This window comes from Chelonia mydas, chromosome 9 (assembly GCF_015237465.2).
Source record: "Chelonia mydas isolate rCheMyd1 chromosome 9, rCheMyd1.pri.v2, whole genome shotgun sequence".
In the NCBI taxonomy this organism is placed as follows: Eukaryota; Metazoa; Chordata; order Testudines; family Cheloniidae; genus Chelonia; species Chelonia mydas.
Genome location: NC_057855.1, coordinates 21,269,124 through 21,293,664, shown reverse-complemented (window position 1 = coordinate 21,293,664; position 24,541 = coordinate 21,269,124). Strand labels below are relative to the sequence as shown.

The window sequence follows — 24,541 nt, the reverse complement described above, 5'->3', positions numbered from 1 at the left end:
TTTTCCTTTTAACTTTTATAACTGCAGTAGCTAACCAGACCTTTAACTATAACATATGCCACTAATATTTATTCTTGACTGTCTACTTATTGTCTAGGCAGCCATCAAAATTTGCAGTGGGTGGCTACTGACCATTCAGACTAAAGATTGCTTCTCTGGTCTTGTAATCACCCACACTACTAATAGAATTACTTATGTAAAACTAACAATATTAAAATACTTAAAATGTTCACAAATTAACATTACACAGCAATTAATATTACTTGGCAGATGCTTCTCTGTCCTTCACCTGATGTGGCAACAAATAATAGGGAAGAATTAATTCGGCATTTTATGTTTGCAGTGCTCTTTGTTAAGAAAAGTAAAATCTGCTTCCACATATAACTCAGCGATTGCCATTCACTTGTCCTTTGCATGCAAGACAAGAGGTTTTATAGAAGCTACGTAGCCAAAAGAAAAATAATGGAAAATTAAGTCATTATGAAATCTTTATTATATGTTTAGGCACAGTATTCCAAGGAGCCATTAACCATGTTTTAGGATTCCCCCCAGATATCCAGAAAAACTCTTTAAACATAAGACTCCAAAATGAGACAAATATTTTGCATGCAATAAAAGCAAGCATTGTGCTACTCTTCAAATCAACAAAGCATATGTAGATAAAATTAACTGTTATGCCCACAGGGTGTTTAATGTGATGCACATAGGCCAGGCACGTCATGCTCTGATAACTCATTTTCTTTTATGCAACACCACAAAAACAGAAAACCATTTATGTATGAAGCGCTTAGACACTTGCTTCTTAAGAAAAGTGGTAAATAAGGACCCATATAATACTTTCATTTGAAAGCTAGATAATGGGTACTGGAATCTGTATTTTAAGACATTAGCTTGAGTAAAGTTTGGAGAGATCTATTAAAGGCCTCAAAATTAGAGCTTTTTATTTTAAACACTGCCCACAATGTTAATCAATTAGAACAAATTCTCAGAGGCACCAGCAGCAGGTGGATATTAGTATAGAAGGTAAATGAGGTTTGCAGAGATATAAAGTTATTAGTTCAATATATCACATGTATATAGTGTTAGAATCTGAGGTCAGACCTATGTCTATTAAAAGTGAAAGCACTTGTATTAATATTTTTGTTATTTAATTGCACTTTCTAATCTTACATTATTTAGTATCTTCAGCTTTGGAAACAAGTGCTTAAATTTCCTCTAGCACCTCCTGTCCCCACAGAGGAGAGGGGCGGGGCAGAACACACACACACACACAGCCCCATGCATTTGTCTATATTGGGCTTTTTAAAGAAAATTCAATGTTGTTCCAGACACAGTTTGACTGGCTGGTGTATACAACGAAAATTGTTTAGAGTTTTCAAAATATATAAACTTGCATTTCTACTCCACATTCTGGTTTCAGACATGGCTCAGAGGACAGAGCAGTTCAGATGTGATCTTTATTAGGTTTGTGGAGAGCAGGGCAGGCATGAATTTGTTCTCTATACAACTTAACTGCCACTCCTTGGAGGATGGCTAGGAAGCTAGCACTGCTATGTACCCCTCCTTCCAATCCAAGGGGAAAAACACGGTATTGGTCACAACCACATATAAAAACCCGACAAAAGCCTTTAATAATCGAAGTGTTAAGTTTACTCATACAATTGGTTGTTATTACTGAGGTGACAAAATCCGAACCAAGGTAAGACAATAATAATGTAGACTTCAATCATTTTGTCTGAAAGGAGATAAAGGCAATTTTCTCCCATCTGTCCAATGCATGGGGTTTAGAAACAGCACATTTAGGTTTAGAAGGGCAGCAGCTGCTGTCCTTGTGTGCTCCCTGAGTGCCTGATCTCTGTCAGAGCTTTTCTAGGAAGATACCTTGGCTGCTTGATACATGAGAGCAGCTGAAGGAAATCCAAAGCCATCATGCCACAGCACAGTAACAAACACACACAAACAGACTCTTCAACTGGTGAGAAGAAATTTTAACACGCTTCTCTTCTCCAACTCCTCCAAAAAAACTCCTACCCTAATCGTACACAAACCTGATACTGTACAGATAACAGGGCTGAAGCTAGGACATCATAAAGGGACCTTCCTTCTAAATTTCCTTCCCACTCTGAAAAATAAGCCACAGTTACAAGAACTTGCTCTTTGTGTGCAATGCCAACAGCTAAAGGGCAGCTTTGTACTCCTAGATAGGGGGGGAAAGCTAAAGAAGGTTTTCACAACTACTGTTTGAGGTAAAGATGCATCTCATCAAGTAATAATGTAAGCCACAGAAAACAACGTGAAAAAAGGAAAAACTTGCTTGGCTGGGAAATAAAAGGTTTAGCACCAGCAAGCAAAAAATTTTAGTGGCAACATGAATTGCCCTGGCTTTCCCCTCGAAAGGAGAAACAAATCATTAACAGGAGAGGTGCAAGAGATAAAGAGAAGCTCTGTGGGCTTCTCTTGCCTTGACCAAGAGGATGGGTTACTGAGGGAAATAAAGCTTCTTCCTATGTATGAAAACTTAGTGTTGCTCATATTAATTCTTTACCAAAAAAAAGTTTATTCTGTGTAGTCTCCCCCTTGACTAACCCCCATTGCTGTTGCTGAGTCCAGTCCCTCACAAAATGGGGAGCCCAGATCACACCATTCCCTGACAAAAGATTATCCAGGCAGTCTGTATTAATTATTCTGCAAGGCAGAATCCACCTCCTGGAGCTTTTACTGTCCAAACAATTCCCTGCTGTAAAGCGTGTTGATGCACGGATTCTCCCTGCTTCCTCCAAGAGCTCTGATACTGGAAGGCAAGGGAGACCCAAGACTTAGCCCTGCCCCTGAGCCTAGGAACTCTGTTGGAATTTAAAAAAAAAATGTGAACATCTGGCCCAAAAGCCCCAGAAATGGGGACTCATCCATTCATTCCCCCTTGTGAGCATTAATCACCCCACAAACTTGCCTCTCCTCCATGCCCATCAAATATCCCGAAGATAGAGGGATGGGTCCTGTTGACAAGGTCCGTGATCACTTCGAACCTGTCCTCCATGTGGTCCCTCCGCCCTTGGATGGAGTAGGCAGCCACATTGTGGCTCTTGAACTCCCAGGTCTTGGAGAACTCTGCATCCAGCACATCCAGCCCCCCAAACCTGTCATTCTGCATGATCTCAGCCACCTTGCCCTTCACCATCTTCACAGCATCCCTGCTGGACTTGACAATGGTTTTCACCTCATCAGTGTGGAAGAAATAACTCCAGAGGGCCAGGCTGATGCACAGCAGGAACAGGGTCTCTGGTCTTAGCAAGAAGTAACGCATGATCCGGCCCAGCAGAGACAGCAAAGTCATTGTATCCTCTATCATTTATTATAGAGACAGTGTATCTCCCACACCATGCACCACGCACCCCGATGGCTGGGATGGGTCTAAGACAAGGCAGCAAATCAATGCATGCTGTGCTAATGCAAGCCCAGTGAGGGCAGGGCTAGTTGCAGCCTCTTGCTCCTGCTGCTGCTTCAAGTGGGCTCACTCACTCACAGACGGCTGGGATGTCTCTGATGCAAGGTAGAGATCAGCGCATGTTGGTGCTACAAAGTAATCCAGCAAGGACAGGGCTGGTTAGCCGCCACCTCCTCTTGCTGCTGCTTCAGCTAGCTCCCACAGGGACAGATCTGACGTGAGACAGCAAAGACCAATGGACTCTCTGTTAGTGCAACAAACCAAGGGCAGGGTTATTCGGATGCTACAGCGGGATGTACGCGGCCCGATGACACAATGCTCTGCTATTGCAAGGCAAGGTCAGGTTCCTCCGGCGGCCCCTGCTTCAGGGGTCTCACACAGGGATGGCTGCAGCCAGCTTTGATGCAGGGCAGCAAATCGACTCGTGTTTTGTTCTACTAACGCACAGCCAGCCAGCCAGCCCGGTGGCTAGGACAGAGGCAGCGGAAAACAGCGCACAATGCAAACCCACGAGCAGCGGGGCTCCGGCTCACCCCCTCCTCTGCCTGCTGCAGGGGCTGGTCTGACGCCCGGAGCAGGGCACGCTCGGCTAACGAGGCGCGCCCCACAAGGGCAGGCTCCCCGGCTTGCCTGCCTGGCGCTGCGGGGACGCCAGGAGCAGGATCCGGACACTGCCCGCTAGTACTGCAAAGCCGGGGCCCCCCGGCTGCTGCCCGCCTGGAGCTCACGGGCACCGGCTCCCTCAGGCCTGGGCGGCTCGGGCGCACACCCCGTTCTCCCGCCTCACCCCTGCCCGGCTCCGGCGCCAGCGGTCCGCCTGCGGCAGCGATGGCACCGACAGGGCCGCGCGCAGGTACCAACCTGCCTCTCGCCCCCCCGCCCCCACGTCTTGCGCCTGCCCCTCCCCCGGCCGGGGCGGGGCTCAGCCACCTCCTCCTCCCCAGAGGGACCCAGCCGCCTACAAGCCCCAGCAGACTGTGCGCTTCCGCCTCGCTTGCGTGCGGCAGGAACCAGCCCAAAGGCTGCTGGGGGCTGTAGTCTGGGGAGCAGGCTAGATGAGGACTGAAGACTCCTGGCCCCGGCCTAGTAGCAGGCTGGACCCTGGACAAGGACTGAAACGCTTGGCTCGGTCTGGACAGGTTCTGGGCACTGAGGGGTGGGTGACTTGGCCCACCGTGGGCTGGGCACAAAACAGGAATTGGGTTGGGAGGAATGAAGGTTTCAACATCTGTTCCCAGTTGGGTTGGAAGGGAAATCGAGACCTTGCACATTTTCTTGTGAAAAGAGGGAGTGAGAGAGTCCAGCCCAGGGCAGCCAAGGCTTCTGGCATTCAGCTCACCTGGGATGGGTTCACATCTCTCACTGCCTGCTTCAGAGCAGGGACTTCAGCCTCCATCTTCCCTATGCAGAAATGTTGACCTTGGGGTGGTCTGGTCCCTTTCTGATGAGAAATTCCATCCTAGGCCTGAGAAATCTACACAGAGGAAATTTCATCAAAACTGTTAAAAGTTTTTATTTCAACTAATTGAGGTTTTCAGATGGAAAAATTTTGTGTTGAAAAATTCCCAACTCTTGTTCTTTCCTGCCTCCTATCTGCAACGCCTTCGTCAGACAGGGTGAGGTGTCAGGCAGAAGGCTGGCAGAAGGCTTTGCAAGGGTCCATCGAGCTAAGGCTGGGTTCCCCCATCCCTCCAGGGCCCCGCACATGGCCTTTATTTTGGAGGACCTTATCCATACCTTCATTCCACCCAAAGTTGATGTTCCTTCACTTTTGCTATTGAAAACTCTTTACATCAGAAGTAAAGAATCAAACGAAAGTTATAGAACGTTATTAATGTTACAAGAAGGAATCAACATTTTGAATATCTTCAATAAGCTTTTCAGAGGGGTGGAGGGCTCCTTCCTTTCGATCTTTGTTACACATTTGGGCCTGGGCAGGTTGAGTGAATCTCTTAATGTGGGGGGTGGGAATGGTTTCACACTGCTTGTGAAGATGGCCAGTATAAAGGTACAACACATTTCCTGGTGACTAAAATACACATCCAGCTTACAAAAGAGTCACTCTCAGAAGAAAAAGTAAATGGATAAACTGTTTAGGTTTTAATCCCTATGCTTTGTCAAACAGCACTGACTCTAGTGCTAAGGAATTTTGGTATAACAGCTTAGTTAAGAGAAGGAAATGAGTGTTAATTTGAGTCACCTTTTTTGTTTCTGAACACTTCTGTGGCTTTGTGATTTACCTTGTCATCTGCAGCCAGCTCTGTTCATAGGGGAAAAGACAGATACTGTCAGACAAGTGGTCAGCTCTCTTTGCAGAGGTAGAGGCCAAAAATATATTTTTAAATAATGCATTTAAAAGAAAGGACATGGAAGTGAAGATGGATGCAAACTGCTAGATGAGACTATACTACAGCTTTGATATTACAGATTTTCCATACTCTTCCTCATCTCAGCAGGAAGTGGCATCAGAAGAACATGGCAGTGAAAGCATAAGCTCAGCTGAGACTGAAGATTAATATTTCTAAATCCAATGGCAGCAACTCCTAGTATGATCTTACTGGGTCAAGATCTAATGAAGTTAAAAAACAAAACAGTGATAAATTTGGATCTGAAGGGAGTTTAATATTAATATTTTTGGATGGGCCTGGTAATTGGTCCCAAATATTCATATTCGCAGACAGGTGGAGGAATGAAGGTAGCAGATTTTCAGTTTCCAAATGATTAAACTACTAGTAGAGCCAGTTAGCATTTCCATCCAGATGACTTTTCAATAGAAAATAAAACACAATTTTTTAAAAAGTGTTTTGTTTTTCGACTATCTTTAGCCAATAGATGTGTATCTACTAATTAGAAACCAGTGAAAGCTACCACGTGGTGACTGTATTGCAGAGACCATTGCTGGAAGAAAAATTACACTATATTATTTCTGTTGCAGATGCTTTCCAGCTAGCTGACTAATGGTGCTTTTAGAAACTGACCAAATTTATCAACCAACCTTAAAGGAATATGACAGCTGACATAACCCCCACCAACACAAGGAAAATTAATCAGAGAACCACAAGAGACAAGAAAACCAGTCAACATAGAATGCCTTTTGGCCAACACTCAGTGTTTAGGGACACGTCTTCCCTTCCACATACTTCTTTGTCAGAAGGAAATATCTAAGCACTAGATTTCTTAGCTTATTTTGCAAAGATCAGTTTAATCACATTATGTCAAACAGCTTAACCTAACGGTAACCAGAAACACCTATTTGTATATATCTGACTCTCACATCCAGGCATCAGAAGCAGGAAAGTTAAGGTCTACTGCTGGGTATGAAGATACTGAATTGTAACATTCATACAGCACTTTTAATTCAAGTATACCAAGTACCTACACAAAGTTTGGTATTATATTCATGGGGAAACTGAGAAACACTGGATTGCTGTGTGACCTTGAGAAAATCTTTTAGGCCTACATTTTCAGGAGCCTCCCTTAATTTTGGGTGCCTCAACTGGTGACAGCTAGTGAGTTCAATAGAGTTACATTGCTGTGTAAGTGGAGAAATGCAATGGTAAATCAGGCTCCTCATTTTCAGAGGTGCTGAACACCAGCAACTCCTCTTGAAATGTATTAGCATTAAGGGTGCTCAGCACCTCAAAGTTAGGCCCTAGGTTTCTCAAGTTGGGCACCCAAAATTAGTAGACACTTTTGACAGAGTAAAAAGGAAAGGAGTACTTGTGGCACCTTAGAGACTAACCAGTTTATTTGAGCATGAGCTTTCATGAGCTACAGCTCACTTCATCGGATGCATAGCATATCGTGGAAACTGCAGAAGACATTATATACACACAGAGACCATGAAACAAAACTTCCTCCCACCTCACTCCCCCGCTGGCAACAGCTTATCTAAAGTGATCATCAAGTAGAGCCATTTCCAGCACAAATCCAGGTTTTCTCACCCTTCCCCCCCCCCCCCCACACACACATACAAACTCACTCTCCTGCTGGCAACAGCCCATCCCCCTTTGAAACCCCTCTTTATAATGCGCATGATAATCAAGGTGGGTCACCTCCAGCACTAATCCAGGTTTTCTCACCCCCCCCCCACCCCCCCCTTTTCCAAAAACCACACACACAAACTCATTCTCCTGCTGGCAACAGCTCATCTTACAATGTGCACAGCAATAATCCAAGTTTAACCAGAACGTCTTGGGGGGGGGGTTTGCAGGAAAAAAACAAGGGGTAGTATCAGAACCCACTTATCCGACTCCTAGAGCCATTCTTTAATCACTACCCTATGCTGCCTTCCTACACAGGGCACAATTCATATGCTATGGGGGGCGGGGCAGGCGGGGAACAGTTAGTAGCTGATCAAATTATATTATTTTAGTGCTGATCAGATGAAAAAGTATATTGCAGATTTTACTAATGTTGTAATGTAATTCCCCACTGATAAAGACATTCCCACCTTCTATCCTTCCCCACCCCCAGCACCTCACCCACACTATCTCAAAGCTCAGCCCAACCTTCTGGATTCTGAGCCATTTGAAATGAGCTCAGTTCACATTTTCAGGATTTTCTCTACAATCACAAGAGCTAGAAACAAACAAGTTGAGATTCTCATGTAATCAGTTCCCTGTAGGTACCAGGACTTTGTAAAAACACCAATATTTCAAAACTCACATCAGTTTCTCTTTATGTTCTTCTAAGTACTTTTCCATTACGAGGAACACGTCTTTCATTTAATTCAGGAATATCACCATTATACTTACATAAAATGTCCCCAATAATTGCTTTGACCTTTATTTACGTTCAGCCTAGGAACAAAAGGAAACTAAACAATTTTCCAAATTAAGGTTGTCCTCTTGTCTCAGCAAAGAATTGATATTAACGTATCCTCTTTGCCCTTTTTATAAATATTCCAATATATTTAAACACAAACTACATTTCTTGCCTTTTGACACAACCAATACAGTTCTGTTAATATATATGGTCTCATAAGAAAAGCAGTTACAGGAAGACCACAATTTGTTGTATAGTATAGTAAGAGAATACTCCAAAAGTATTCTCAGGGCAACCAACATTTCTACTGCGAGTGTCATCTACTTCATATATACAGTTCAGACCTCCCCCCTGCATTGGGTTGCAAGCTTTCTAGCTGCAGTCCAAGATTTGGACCCAGGGTTTTGCAACATGATTGCAATACAGGCCTTGTTTACACAAGTGTTCTACTGGTAGAGTTCTACCAGCAAGCTCAGATTTTCAGGGTACGTCCACACTACGGAACTTAGAGCAGCACAGCTATACTGCTACGCCGCTGTGAGGTCTTCTGTGTAGCCATTCTATGCCAGTGGGAGAGAGCTCTCCCACCAGCATAATTAACCCCTCCACACACACCTCCCAACGAGTGGTGGTAGCTATGTCAGCAGGAGACACTCTCCCGCTGACATACTGCTGACCACACCGGCACTTTTGTCGGTGAAACTTTTGTCTGTCAGGGATGGTTTGGTTTTTTTCACATCCCTAACCGACAAAAGTTTTGCCAACAAAAGTGTTATTCTAGATACAGCCTCAGACTACAAGGTCAGAAGGGACAATCATGATCATCTAGTCTGACTTCCTGCACATTGCAGGCCACGGAACTTCAACCTACCAACTCCTGTAATAGACCGCTGAGCCCTGACCAAAATAAGCTATACATGGGTGGCAGGTGAAACTTCCCCTGGGGGAGGCTAGCTCTCTGTCCCACCTCTTCCGCATGCAGCCCTTCCCCAGACCCCTTCTCTCCTCCACACCCCCTTCCCTGCAAGGCCCCCCTGCCCACTGCTCCCCACATCCCTCCTCTCCTCCAAACCCCCTTCCCCCATGAGACCCCCACACCTGCCACTCCCTGCATCCCTCCTCTTCTACTCCCTTCCCCCACAAGGCCCCCACCGGCTGCAGGGATGCGGCAAGTGGAGGAGAGGATGGAGTGGGGAGCAGCGGGGACCTCCGGAGAGGGGGGTGGGGTAAAGGAGAGGAGGGACTCACCAGGCAGTGGTGGGGGCCTCACAGGAGAGGGGGGTGGAGGAGAGGAGGGATATGGGGGCCTTGCAGCAGAGGGGGATGGAGGAGAGGAGGGCAGCAGGGACCTCCGGGGGGGGGGGGAGGTTTGGTGGAGTGGAGGCAGGTGGCGGGGCCTCGGGAGAAGGGGCAGAGCACAGGCAGGGACATCACGGCCCAGGTTCCAACAGCTACACCAGGGGAGGCTTAGCCTCCCCTGGCCTATTATACCTGCTGCCAATGAAGTTATACAAGCAAAAGGTCCTTTTTGCAGATTTAACTGTCTACAGGAAGGCTTTCACTAGTACAGCTATGTCAGTTAGCGTGTGATTTTTTTTTTCCACAATCCTAATAGACATAAGTATGCCAGCAAAATTTTTAAGTGTAGACCAGGCTACAGTTTAGACCCATCTAAACAGGCAAGATGAAACCTTGATAACACAATCCCCTGACTGTCTATTTGCCTGTGTCGATGGGCCCTCAGAGAGCCAATTGCTTCTTCCTGGCTTTTTGCTGTATCTGCCTATCTGCTGAAGGAACTTCTTTTTGAATTGTTTTATTATATTAGCTGAATAGCCTTACGTGAGAGATGCCTGTGTCTGCTACAGCAACATTTGTTCCATAACGTTTTTAGTAACTGCTGAATTATTGCTTCTCTTTTTGACATCTACTTCTCTTTATTTTTGTTTTTAAAGGTTTAACATACATTTTAAAATGTAGAGAATAATCATCACTATCATAAAATAAAAATGTATATGGTATCCTGTGGGTACCACTGCTTGTATTAAAGTTGTGTTTCATGGACAGTTTTAATTCAGGCTGTAGTAGGATTTACAAAGTGAACCAGAATGGTTCCATCCTGGATGATGTGCGAGTCATACATCTTGCAATAGTGGTTCCTAGCCACCAGTATGTGACTCAGTATTGGTTTTTCAAGTTGGGTGACTGGTATTCTACATACTTATCTAGAGGCCTGATTCAGCATGGTGCTGAGTACCCTCAACTCCCATTCTGTCCTATGGGAGTAGAAGGTGCTCCACAGCATGCTGAATCTGGCCATTAATGACAAGACACTGATGCCCGCCTCTTATTGAATTGTGCATGTTCTAACCTGCCAGTGAGCTTGAGTTGTTACAAACTCATCTTCCTTATGACATTCCTTATGACATGGAATGCTCTGGAACCCAAACTGTAGATTAGATTAGAGCATGCACATCTGAATAGGGAGCAAGGGAAACTACAGGATACAGACCAGATTCAAATCTGCTAAACTGGTAGAATTGAAAAGTTTGGGAAAGTAGTTGCAGTAGAAACAGAAGCATCTTCAGAGTATGCTGTACATGTATTACAGAGCCCTATCTTCTTCCATTCAGCACAATTTCAAATGGAATTGTCCAATAGTTAAAATGGAACAATATGAGCACAAGTTCCACAGCTGGGCACCTTGTAGGCAAAGCTATAGAATTCAGAAGGAATGTTCAGTCAGACCAATGATCTGAGCCAGCATGAATAACTGAACACCTAAGTGTTTTACAGTGCATTCTTTGGGTTCAGTCTGCTTGCTCCCTGCACTGCTCACTCAGGCAAGACACCTTCCTGTAGCAGTGGGGTAAGTGGAAAGACACTGACAGGATCCTATCCTACCCATGCCAGTGCTGCAAATTGATAGTGAATTCATAAGGTCTTTTGGGGTGGGTTTTTTTTTTTGCATTTTGTTTGTTTCTGAACTGAATTATGAACAATAATTGAATTAACTCCATAAATTCATAGTCTCCACTACACTGATAGTAATAGTCATTACATAATGACCTCTGAAAATGTAAAGGCATTTCTTGCTCAACAGCTCCTTCTGCTGCTTACAAAGTACCACGGAATACTAAGGCTGTTGACTCCATTTACTTGAGGTGTTAATTGTAACAGCAAATTAGCTGTTACTATAAATACAACATTCAGAAACTATGGTGATGGGTAGAACATAGATTAGATATATATTGCATAGGGTAATGGAGTCATAATTTGGGGCCTCTGGAATTCCGTTTTAAAAGGTTTTTGATTCTGAAAATATGCAACACACGATTTTCATTTGTCAGTAATTTCCATGGTAACCAGAATTCAAAAATTAATGTTGGGAAAGTAATTTACTGTTGGGTAATTTACACAGCACTATTAATGCTGTAATTTCTTGCTTGTAATGACAAGAAGTTTTTATTCTCAGAATATGTAATTATATAAAGATATGTATAAGGCAAATTTAAATAATAATCAAACTATAATTCTATTTCATTTACTCTGGATGCTGATTGAGTGCATCATTATTTCACCCTGGGGAGGGATTGTGAAAAGGTGGTTCCATAATTCTACAATCTGCCTCATAAACGTTAAAGTATAATTTAGGATTCAGTTTGATGGAAGTTTGCTTGTAATAGCCCTATCAAAATTCTACAACATATATATTTTATAATATCCTCTGTGACAAAGATTTTGATACAAGTTCTCTTCTCAGTTACCTCGGGGTAAATTAGAGTAATAAGAATGGAGTCAATTCCAGATTTACACCAACGTAGCTGAATGGAGAATTAGGATTGTATGTATTAAAATAAAGAAAGAACCTTACAAGATATCTTCCCCTTTCTTCTATTGATGAACATATAAATTAGCCAAAAGTAGTAACAGAAAATCCAATATCAGTGCTAACTAGAAAACCATTCTTTTTTTTAAATTATTTCAGATAAGGAGGAACACCTTTTTGGGGGGGTTATAACTCTTGCTGATTTATGATTATTGCTCATTATTTCAGATATTTAAAGAAACAAATCTGAGAATATTCAGAGTGTTTTCTAGCCATGACAAAGAAAAGAATATCTCCACAGGAATTACAGCACTGCAAGATATTAAATTGTCTTGTACAATTGTTTTCACAATAGGAAACTAGAGCCTAACTTTCTTGTTGGAACATTCTCTTTTCTTTTGATCTCAGAGTTAAAAATCAGCAAAGCTTTCAGAGTATTGTTTCCAGAATGATATATATATTTTAGTCTTGTAGCGAATGCCAGGAATCTCAGTGTGGAATCTTCCTTGTCTCACTTAACACCACCAAGGGAATTTGCTGTAGGGATATTGCAAACAATATGCACTGTAATATGGCTAAATGTAGTATCTGGGAACAAAGGCTATAGGCCATACACACAGGAAGGGGGAATCTATCCTCGGAAGCAGTGACTCTGAAAAAGACTTGGGAGTCATGGTGGATAATCAGCTGAACATGAACTCCCAACATGACACTTCGGCTAAAAGTGCTAATGCAATTCTAAGATGCATAAGCAGGGGAATCTCGAATAGAAGTAGAGAGGTTATTTTACCTCTGCATTTGGCACACTGTGCGACTGCTCCAGGAATACCGTCTCCAGTTCTGGTGTCCACAGTTCAAGAAGGATGTTGATAAATTGGAGAGGGTTCAGAGAAGAGCCACAAGCATAATTAAAGGATTAGAAGACATGCATCATAGTGATGAATTCAAGGAGCTCAATCTATTTAATTTAACAATGAAGTTAAGGGATGACTTGAGTAAAGTCTGTAAGTACGTATATGGGGAACAAATATTTAATAATGAACTCTTCAGTCTAGCACAGAAAGGTATAATATGATCCAATGGCTATAAGTTGAAGCTAGAGAAATTCAGACTGGAAATAAGGCATATATTTTTTACAGAGAGTGTAATTAACCACTGGAACAGTTTACCAAGGTTATGGTGGCTTCTACATCACTGGCTATTGTTAAATCAGGATTGGATATTTTTTTAAAAATATGCTCTAGGATTTATTTTGGGGATGTTCTATGGTGTGTGTTATATACAGAGTCAGATTAAGGTTTTGTGGGGCCCTGGGCCAGAGCAAGTGGGGGACCCCTCCTCACCCCTTCTGCCTGCAGTCCCATCCCAGTTCTGCCCCTTCCCCCTGCCGCCCTGCCCCCTTCCACACAAAGTCAGCTACATTCTGCCCCCCCGCTGTGACCCCACAACCTTGCTCCTTTCTCCCCCCGCATTGAGGCCCCAAGACTGAAGAAGCTCTGTCCCCTCCTCCCCCGCCGTGGCCCCGAGCCACAGCGGGGAGAGTTCCACCAGCCTTGAGGCCGCAGCAGGGAGCTAGAGCTCCTCCAGTCCCGGGGCTATAGGCATAGTTTGACTGCTATATTTGGGGAGGCAAAGCATGCACATGCACACATGTACACACTGAAGCCAGTCCCCTTGGTTCACTGGCTCTCTCCCCACACCTACAGTGCTACCTGGGCTGCTGGTGCTGTGGGGGATGGGACGGTATAATGGGGAAGCCCCAGCTGCTACTGGCAACCACTCCGGCACCGGCTGCTGCGGTGATGTCACTGCTCTGGTGCTGATGCAGTTGCCTCCCTGCTGGGGCTGCTGCTGCCCAGGGAATGCTACATGCTGGGCTTGTGCTTCCCCCCACCCATTCCCATATCCCCTTCTCTTCCCCATCCCCTCCCCCTTCCTCTCCCCTTCTCTTCTCCTTACCTCACCTCCCTTGCTCTGTGCCCCACCCCCCTGTCATTTATGCTAGTTTAAACCTGCAAGTGGCCCATACCCCATGCTGCAGAGGAAAGCAACCCCCACCCCACGGTCTCTGCCAATCTGACTTGGGGGAAAATTCCTTCCTGACCCCAAACATGGTGATCAATTAGGCATAGAGTGAGGCTGGAGAAATGTGATTCTCAGTTTCCCTTCCCTCATAATAGGCTACATTTGGTACCCAAATACATAGTCTCTGATTCTCATGCTCTGGCAGTGTAAGGGGGCCTAAGACTCAGGTCCATAGTATATACTGATGAATGAGTGATAGTGATTTCCTGGGACAAGAAAGTGGTGCTTTAGCAGCATCTTTTACATAAATCCCCATTTGGCAAAATTCTGCTTTTGGATTTACATACATGTGGTGAGACAAATACAGATGAATAAAAACAAAGGGATGGAGTGGTAAAGATAAAATAATGGGGAAATGGAGGAATTTACGCATAGAACAAGTTCTTTTTCTCACCTCCAAACACAAGTTAAAAGGCCAAAATGGTTTATCTTGGGTTTGACTTCACTCTTAAATACCAAGGACCATATCTTTAGCTGGTGTAAATCAGCATAGCTCCATTACACCAGCAAAGGATCTGGTCCCAGAGCTGCAATATGGTTTGGTTTTGTCTAGGTCAACCAGTGTAGTAATACAGTTTGGGGTACTGTTTTGTGCTCCAAATGCTGGCCTGCAGATTGGATCCAGCCTGCAGGACGATTCTGTCTGGCCCCTGAATGCATCCACTCCCACATCAGACCTGGTCTACAAAATGGCATACTCCATATGGCATGACCTTGCACCCAGGAGTGAAAGTAAGCCGGTGTGGGCTGGTACGGCATACTGGTAAAAAGTGGCCCCCGGTACCAGCCCGTACTCAGGCAACGTTAAAGTGCTTTAACATCGTGGCCCCTTTTGCCTCTCCTCCCCCCTGTCGGACCACTGACAGAGAATGGGAAGGAGCAGGTGCTCCAGGGCCCGTGATTTAAAAGGGCCCGGGGCTCTGGCCACCACTACCATGGCAGTGGCCAGAGCCTCGGGCCCTTTAAATCGCTGCTGTAGCTCTTGGCAGCATGGGCTGGGCAGTGCAAATGGGCTGGCTGGAGGATGCTGACCTCCAGCCCAGTCCGTTCCGCCCAAGGCCCGGCCCCCGTACCGGTAAGTGTTAAATGTTACTTTCACCTCTGCTTGCACCCACCATACATGTGAGGTTATGCTGCATGGAGGAATCCTTTTTGTAGAGCATGTATTTATGTATGTGGCCGGTGGAAAACTAGCATCCAAAACAAGCATCCAAATCACAGCACTGAAAAGGTTGGACCACCCATTCTGAACCAGCCAGTTTGGCTGTAGAGGCAGAGTTCAGATTTATAAAGTTAGAAATTGTTCTTGCTAGAAAGGTGTTATGTCAAATTCTGAGATACAGAGGAACAAACAGCTGAGTCTATTATAGTTTAGCCTATAGACTATACAGCACTTATTACACTGTTAAATTCTGTCTACACTGGGATTAGAAACAGTAAGCTTTTTCAGCATGGTTCATACCAACATGGATACATAGTACAGGGGGTACTTTATACATAAACACCAAACCACAGAGCATATACAGAGAAGCTGTATATTCTTGGGCCATTGGTGCATGTCCTGAGTGTGGTGAGAAGCACAAGATTGAAGGTTGAGTGTTTTCACTACCCTGTACATGGACAGAAAACCCAGGAATGCACACACAGAGATGATTAGTGATGTGAGGTTTACACATTTTTTTTCAATAGACAAACATTAACATTTGAGTTCCCAAAACAAAAGAATATTTTTACCACAGGTAGTAGAAAAGTCACACAGAGAGGGATTCCATATTTTTGGGTTTTTTTATAACATGGTGTCACAGGATTCATCACTCACCCCTCGTTTGACAATTCCTCCTCATCACTCTAGGGCAGTGGTCTCCAACCTTTTTACGCCCAAGATCACTTTTTAAATTTAAGGGCAACACAGGATCTACCCCGTCCCTTTCCCAAAATCCCGCCCCATTCACTCCATCCCTCACTCTCTCCGTCGCTCGATCTCCCCCACCCTCACTCACTTTCACCAGCTGGGGTAGGGGGTTGGGGTTCAGGAGGGGGTGTGTGCTCTGGGCTGGGGCCGAGGGGTTCACAGTGTGGGGGCTCTGGGCTGAGCCTGGGTCAGGGGGTTGGGGTGCAGGAGGAGGTGAGGGGTGTAAGCTCTGGGAGGGAGTTTGGGTACAGGAGGGGCTCCGGGCTGGAGCAGAGTGTTGGGGTGCAGGAGGGGGTGCAAGGTGCTGGCTCTGGGAGGGGGCTCAGGGTGCAGGGGGGATGCGGGGTGCTGGCTCCGGGAGGGGGCTCAGGGCTGGGGACTGGGGTGCAGCCTCCTGCCAGGCGGCACTTACCTTGGGCAGCTCCCAGTTGGTGGTGTAGCGAGGCAAAGGCAGACTCCCCGCCTACCCTGGCCGCATGCCACTCCCGGAAGGGGCCAACACACCCCTGCGGTCCCTGGCGGAGGAAGGGAGGGGAGAGACATGTGGCTCTGCATACTGCCTCCTCTCTGCAAGCACGACCCCCGCAGCTCCCATTGACCACAGATCCCTGTTCCCGGCCAATGGGAGCTTCGGGGCGGTGCTTGCAGGCAGGAACAGCACAGAGGGAGACCCCTACCCCCCAACCTCCACAGTTTGCACACCATCACGCTGTCTCTTTCTGTGGCCTGCAGTCCCTTTCTCACTCCAAGAACCACAGCATCCTCTTCATGACTGAGCCCTCCAGCCAGGTCACTCAATGTTCCTGCTTTCTGGGATAGCAAAGTCCCTTCTCCCTAACAGGCCTAACTCCTGTTCCTGCCCAGCTGAACCTGCTTCCAATTAGTTCCCTACTCCCTGGCTCCTCCTCCAGGTGTGGCCTGTGGAGTTAATTGGCGTGTCTGGCCATCTTAACCCCCTCCATTCCTGTGTGGGGTGGGCACCCAATCACACATGGCCAAGCGTGTCCCGAGAAACACTGAAGTCAAGGGAAGATGTATACATTTGTTTTAAGGCACAATTTGGCCCAATATCTCTCTAAGTGATAATTTTTGATGGTCACCACCCTCCACCACCTATAAACCAAGTCAACAAGAAACAGAATTGGGCCTGAACATTTTTTTGAATTTCTAATTAGTTATTGTCATAGCACCACCGGATCCCAAAGAGGAATTAGCGCCTCATTGTACTAGTCACTGTATAAAGAGAAAACAAATATCATCCCTGTCCTAGAGAGATCACAGTCTGTGATACAGACAATATGCAACAGGAAATAGACAAATAGGGAGGAAGAAGAGAAATGGGTGGACAAGAAGAGTTACTGTAGTCTCTGTAGTCACAGGTAGCTACCAGACTATCCAGATTTATAACAGATACTTTCAGAAAAACTGGAACACAGAAAGATTAAACAATTTTCTTAAGGTTACACAGGGGCAGAAGTGGAATTAGAAACCAGGGATGAAATTCTGCTTCCACTGAAGTTAATAGTAGGTTTGTCATGGACCCCAATAGGACCAGAATTTCATCCTGGAAGTCTCTGATCATGGTCATAACTTATAAACCCTCTAATTGCAAAATGCCCTTTCATTTCCCACAGGTTTCCATTATTAGGCCCTTAATGTTGCAATTATTCAATGCTTGTAGTTTTCTTATCATTATTTTCCAGATACAAATTCACATGGGGTTGGTACATGACTGGGATATCACAGAACAACTAAATGGGTGAATCAGAAGATTATCTTGACTGCCAAAGCCTTGCGCTAATGTATTATCTCATTAAATATTTATATCGCACCATAACTTTACATTACTACAAAGTGAAGATATATTTGGAAATGTGTCAGAACAGTGGCTGGTGGATTAATGCATCACATACTTACCAACAATGAAAATTTCAACAAGGTGTAAGCAACAAATATTTGCCTAGAGCCACTTTGAATTGGCAATAAACTGATAGCTTTCTTATTACACCTTTCTCAGGCTTGGGCACAAATAGATAGAAATCAACAACAAAAGAATCCTAATTTTTGTCATTAATTTTTATTTGGTTAAGCAGATGTTTCTTGTATTGTGTTCTAGTCTGTTTAATTTGCATTATGCGACGTGCATAACTTTGATTTACAAGCTTTAATTCCTTGGACCTTTACTTCCTTCAAATACACTCTTTGTAAAATATCATGGGCTGTGTTCTGGGCTAGATTCTTAGTCTGGCTGAGTTCTGCTTGGTACCAGATCTGAGGTGAGAGGGAGATCAACGTGACTTGATGCCACCTTTATACCCTCCCCGCATCCAATCCTAAGGCTGGTTGGGCTCCCTCAGGGTTACTCTAACTTGCATTCAGCTGCAACAGGCCAGAAGGGACCTGTTACAGCAACAGTGGATTTCTGGAGTGCAACAGTACTCCAACCATGCCACCTTCGCTTTACCAGGCTCCCAACATATCTCACATGGTGAGGCCTGGTTGCCAGAGCACCCAAGATTGTGAAGTCACCGTGTTATACTCTCCCTCTAGCATGCATGAAGGAGACCTGCCTGTGCTTAGCTGGGTGTCACCTTTCTACCACCAACAACCAGCCTGTTAGCCACTCATGTACTCTCTTCTGGGCTATGTCAGCCCTTACTTTGCCTTGCAGTTTAACAATACATACACCTCAATCCCCAAGTCTCTTTGAAACATTCCCCTGGGATATCCATCCCCTAACACTGGCTACTCAGAGAACTACTAGGTCCACCATTTCTAAAGGAACAGAACACACTAGCTTGTAAGATTCAATTCAGGATCAGCACTTTTCTTAACATCCTAGCACTTAGATATAGTTATAGTGAAAACAAGAATAAATTTATTATCAAAGATTCAAGATTGAGGTAATAGTGAGTAAGAACATTGGAAACAAATGGTTACATATAAAACAAAAATGCTTTCTAGAAACTAAACTTAACTAACAGGTTAACCTCCTGCCTAAAGAAGTTTATCGCAACAAAAGTTCTCTGCAGGATTTTCAGCCAAGGTTGGTTGAGATCCTGTTTTCATTAATGTAAATGCACTGTTCATTTACTTTGTAGGGTAGGAAGATGGGGTGTCTTCTTGCCTTCTAGCCCATACTCCACCCACAACATTCATTATCTTTGCACACATCCAGGATAACCTTCTGTGGCTTGTTTATTCCTGTGGGCTCCTTTCCTGTTAACTTTGTATGTAGATGGACAGTCATTGCATTAGCTTACAATGCTTAATTTACATCCCAAGAGACAAGATGGGTGATATTACCTCACCCACCTTGTCTCTTCCATATTGTGGGACCAACGTGGCTACAACAACACTGAAAACAGTAATTTACATCCTAACAAAGAGAGACACTTTTTTTTAACCTCCTGTCTGGAGGTAAACCTGTTTTTCCATCTTTACTGGTACCTTCACACAGACCTTAAAAGATATTTGCAGTATATACACACACAACTCCTTAAATAGTATCTGTACATACATTTCACTACAATATTAAGGACCAGAGTGACAGCAGTTTCATTTGAGACCTCACATGACATTCTTCAGTGAACTAGAATATCTTTGTTTTAAATTTCTTTCTATCGCCGTTATTTTCTCTAATTGCCACAGCTATACTAGGTCTCCCGAGGCACCACATTGTGAAGGTGATATCAGCTCAGGGGAAGGAGTTTGAAACAGTTGCAGGTTGCCCTACCATCACATCCTCTTAATCAATATTAACTTCTAATCAACAATATGTTTTAGGTAAATGATACCAGAATAATACTAAATCCGTCATTCCTCCCTGCAAGGGTGACTGCTCTCAGCATTCACATAAACCCAACTGTCTGCAAGTTTGCCACAATCACATTATCTGAGGCAGTCCATGATGACACGGAGTAAAGCAAAAGGTAAGAGAGAGCCAGATTCATTCCTGGGGGTGCAGTTTGCTCTTATGGCACCCCTCTGTTAAATGATGCAACCAGATGCTGTGAACTCCTTTTTTATAGCCAATCACTCCTGCAAACACTCTACTCTCAGCTGACTTTCCACCTTTGGAAAATGCTTTGGGGCTGCCTACTTTACTGTATGCCTGACCATAACCTCACTACAAATCTTAAACAACAAACAGTGTGGGGACGGGGGGAACAGACAAATACTGTGGTTTTGTCCCATTGTTTATATTGTCTCTCTCCATCCCTTTGTCCCCTACTCACAATTGTTTATACCTGTTAATTACCATTCTGCAAGGTAGTAGTTCTTAGAGATTAAAAGAAAGTATCTCAACTCCATATGGCATCAGTGGGAGTTGAGGGCATTCATCAAGTAACATGTCAGCTCCGCACAGAAGTGATCCTGTCTTGTTAGTCCCTTGTACCATGCCATGCCCATCAGCGACACTATGTAACAGTCATTAATAAATTATGGGATGTGCAATTTGATAGGGGTTTTAAGTAATTAATCACTGCTTCTTAGAAAGCAACTGGCTATAGCCAACCTATTTAAACAGTAAAAACAACGAGGAGTCCTTGTGGCTCCTTAGAGTCCTGCAGGTTCTGCTGTCACACTCATTAGTACTAACACAATGATTTCAGGTTTCAGAATGGTAGCCATGTTAGTCTGTATCAGCAAAAGCAACACCTTAGAGACTAACAAATTTATCTGGGCATAAGCTTTCGTGGGCTAAAACCCACTTCATCAGATGCATGGAGTGGAAAAAACAGTAGGGAGGTATAAATACACAGCATATGAAAAGATGGGAGTTGCCTTACCAAGTGGGGGTCAGTGCTAAGGAGCCAATTCAGTTAAGGTGGAAGTGGGCTATTCTCAATAGTTGACAAGAAAGGGTGGAAATCACTTTTGTAGTGCTAATGAGGCCAATGCAATCAAGGTGTCCCATTTCAAACAGTTGACAAGAAGGTGTGAGTATCAGCAGGGGGAAATTAGTTTTTGTAGTGAGCCATCCACTCCCAGTCTTTATTCAGGCCTAATTTGATGGTGTCCAGTTTGCAAATTAGTTCCAGTTCTGCAGTTTCTTGGTGGAGTCTGTTTCTGAAGTTTTTTTGTTGAAGAATTGCCACTTTTAAGTCTGTTATTGAGTGTCCAGGGAGATTGAAGTGTTTGCCTACTGGTTTTTGAATGTTATAATTCTAGATGTCAGATTTATGTCCATTTATTCTTTTGCATAGAGACTGTCCGGTTTGGCCAATGTACATGGCAGAGGGGCATTGCTGGCACATGATGGCATATATCAAATGATTTCAGCTTACAGCAGTAAAAATTAGTGCACCATGAGCACCATAAGTGGATCATATCCTTTACTTTGACCCCCTGAACCTACTGTATCATATATGTTCCAACAGCGAGACCTAGTGAGACTTCAACTCCAACACTAAGAAAAAGATCAATACTCAGGGGTCATCTGTGTACTCAAGAGACAGCTAATTCTCCACACACTGCTGTCATGTCTAATACTAAATACTCCTGTTTTACAGTTGTTTCACCTCAGTCAGACTTTTCAAATTGGATGTTTTAGGAGTCTACACTTGCCCTGTCACCTTTCCTTGTCAAACACTGATTATCCTCTTCACAGTGAAACTGCGCAGCCGAGACACAAATCATGTTTGTGTGTCATGTTTATTTGTTACCATACAGAAGTTATGGACAATATCCATGCAGCATACAGAGGAGCATCCCTCTGCTGAAAAGTGATATAACACTGCACATGGCCCCATGCGAGCTGTTGTCGAAGGAGGGAAGGTGACAGTCTCATTCCCTTCCTCCATGTGCAGTTCATGCTCCTGCTGCAGCTATTGCTCTGCTCCTGCTGCCATTATATCAGCTCTGATTTATTCCTCAGGACACTGAAAACAGTACAGTAACTGCCTCTATTTGCTGCACTGCCAGTGGAGCTGACAGCCAGGATTTATTCCGGCATGAATCTTGACCTCTATAGAAAATGGACAGAGACTGTGCTCATCTCTCTCTTGACTGAAATAGCAGCATGAAAGAACATGTTTGCTTTGCTCTATACCGGCCCCTATAACACTTTATGGTCTCTCCGTTAAATATAATGAATGAACATTGTGCCCTAATGAAGAAGTCTACTCGTTGCTTAGAGCAGATCTGGAATGTGAAACAAAAGTGAGTTTTAGAGGTGAAAATCACTTCTCAGTGCAAGGAGGAACCAGATACTGCCTTAGGGCATTAACATTATCCCATTAAACCTAGCAATGGGCGAAAACTGAAACCTAACCCCCCATCTCTCCTCTCATATTTTGTTTCTGGTGTGTCACCAACATGGGAAAGGGCCTATTTTTTAGTTCTGGTTTGGATGCGGAAACACTTGCTGTTCTAACATCTAACAGAGTGAGGGGACAATGCCCTATGTTAGATAGCAGGCTTTCTGACATGGGAGGTTCGGATAATGGAGGCTGCACAGGGTGCATTAAATCAAGGTTGGATGTTTTTCTAAAAGATATGCTCTGGGAATTATTTTGAGGAAGTTCTATGGCCTGTGTTATACAGGAGGTGAGACTAGATGATCACAATAGTCCCTTCTGGCTTTGGAATCTATTAAACTGTGAATTTACATTCTGCAATGTATCTTTCCAGAAAGAGGGGCTAAAAACTTATTTTTTCTTTACATGAAAGCATAAAATCTAGGAAAAATATTAAAAATCTCTGTTGAGAGATGCTAAATCTGCAGAATTTGTGGATCCTCTGTGCATGAATTTCTATGACCATGCTTATCTCTTTCCTTCACCCATACTTTCAATTTTGGAATCCCAATAAAAGCAGCACAATAAATCTTTTTAGAAGTAGAATATACTGCATCCTTACATTAACTGCTGTTAAAAAGAGGGGACAACCTGCTCCTCTCCAATGTATGTCAGCTTAATGCTTTTCAGAGAGTTTTCTTCCACAAAAGATGCTGTCCATCCATACTAATTAGTAATATCTTACAGATGGTCCTTCATATTTTATTCTTGTAATGATTAAAACATTAAATAGTATTATGAAAGATTTTTCTTTTATCTTCCTAAGTTTTCTAACAGCAACAAGTCTTCTGCATTGCTGCACCGCCAAGATAATCTATAATGCTACTTTTTCCATGTGAACTTGACAGTTCAGTCTTTTCCCTATGTATGGCTCTTAAGCTCCTTTTATTCAGATATTTCTTTTATCACATGTCCTAGTTTCACTAATGCAGTGGAATAATGAAAAACCAGAAATTGGCTTTTGCTGTTAATGCCAAATCAAAGTTAAGACAAAAATAAAAACTGGAAGTATTCTGAAAATTTATATAAAAAAGAGTGATGTTCAACTAAAAAGCACACACTTCGTAGTTTCAAACAGTGCATCAATAGTATGTGATCCCAAAATTAAAGACTTTAGCTACACAAGAGGGTAGAATTGATGTTACACAGGAAGCCTTAATTCTGGCATTTCCACATTTTGAATGCTTTATTTTGCGTCTTTGACAGCGTTCCTTTAATGTAATATTTGTTTGGTTTTTGGTAAAAAGAAAACTGGAAAAAATACTTATTTATACAACTGTAATGTACTCCTACATGGGTCATCAGCAGGGTTTGAACTTAGGGCTTTCAGATCCACCCCACAGATTTCTACCAATGGAGCTAAAGGAACAGCTCTATTAACAGATAGCAGTAGTAGGCTGCTATCTCTAGCAGACACTACTTTGCCCTTGGGTGCCATAACTATTTGCTAGACAATAACAGAATACTGGGAATCAGGTCTTGTGGGTTTTACTCCTGGCTCTGGAGGGGAGTGTGATCTGATGCTTTAACTGGAGACTCAGAGCTATGTCTACTGGGTGCTATTAGTTGTTAATGGTGCTTTGTATTTACATAGCGTTCAGTCAAGAGTGAGTCTCAAAGGTGGGTATGCAGAAGTAGCCTCATTTCATAGCTGACTGGAATTTAGGAAGCTATTACACTGATGATACACAAGACAAGAGATTCTGGAGGGCACTCAATTTTAGCTATGTTGACTCTGCAGGCCTGTCAGGAGTCAAAAGCAGTTAACTCTTTCTTTGGCTACCAAATACGAAAATATCTGAAAGGAGGTTTCTGGAGTAACCATTTTATATGCACATTTTTTTGTACCTGTAATAAGGCAGGGGTTGTCACCAGATTGGTAAGGACTCACTCCCCCCACTACACCCCCATCTCTTAGGCAGTTTTATTGTCCAAACTTAAACGGTTCCTCAGCTTACCCTTTACACTCCATGTTCTCACTGCCTGTCTTACCAGGGGACTCTGGTGACAGTGGTACTTTTTTCTTTTTCTCTCTCTCTCTCTCTCTCTCTCTCTCAACCAGTTGTGACTCACTAAGCCTCTCTCAGATCCTTTATGGCCTCTGGTGCAGCCCTGCCCGCTTAATTGGCCCAAGTGGGAGCACATGCATCCGATGAAGTGAGCTGTAGCTCACGAAAGCTCATGCTCAAATAAATTGGTTA

At 43.8% G+C, this 24,541-nt stretch overlaps 1 protein-coding gene across 8 annotated transcripts in view; it reads right to left on the bottom strand.

The window, feature by feature from the left end:
- The window catches only part of PPM1L (protein phosphatase, Mg2+/Mn2+ dependent 1L), a 208,891-nt gene extending 184,570 nt beyond the window's left edge, over nt 1-24,321 (bottom strand). The window contains exons 1-5 of one of the 8 annotated variants that reach the window (XM_043522256.1): nt 16,741-16,873; nt 16,451-16,553; nt 5,646-5,705; nt 4,785-4,919; nt 2,951-3,689 (exon numbers count right to left, since the gene is read on the bottom strand). In XM_043522256.1, coding sequence (XP_043378191.1) covers nt 2,951-3,349 — 399 coding nt within the window. In that variant the 5' untranslated portion in view covers nt 3,350-3,689; nt 4,785-4,919; nt 5,646-5,705; nt 16,451-16,553; nt 16,741-16,873. Of the gene's footprint in view, nt 1-2,950; nt 4,360-4,784; nt 4,920-5,645; nt 5,706-16,450; nt 16,554-16,740; nt 16,874-24,298 lie in introns of those variants that run through there. The other 7 variants (XM_043522255.1, XM_043522257.1, XM_037908509.2 and 4 more) reach the window with 7 other exon arrangements.
- Between the last annotated feature and the right edge of the window lie 220 nt (nt 24,322-24,541).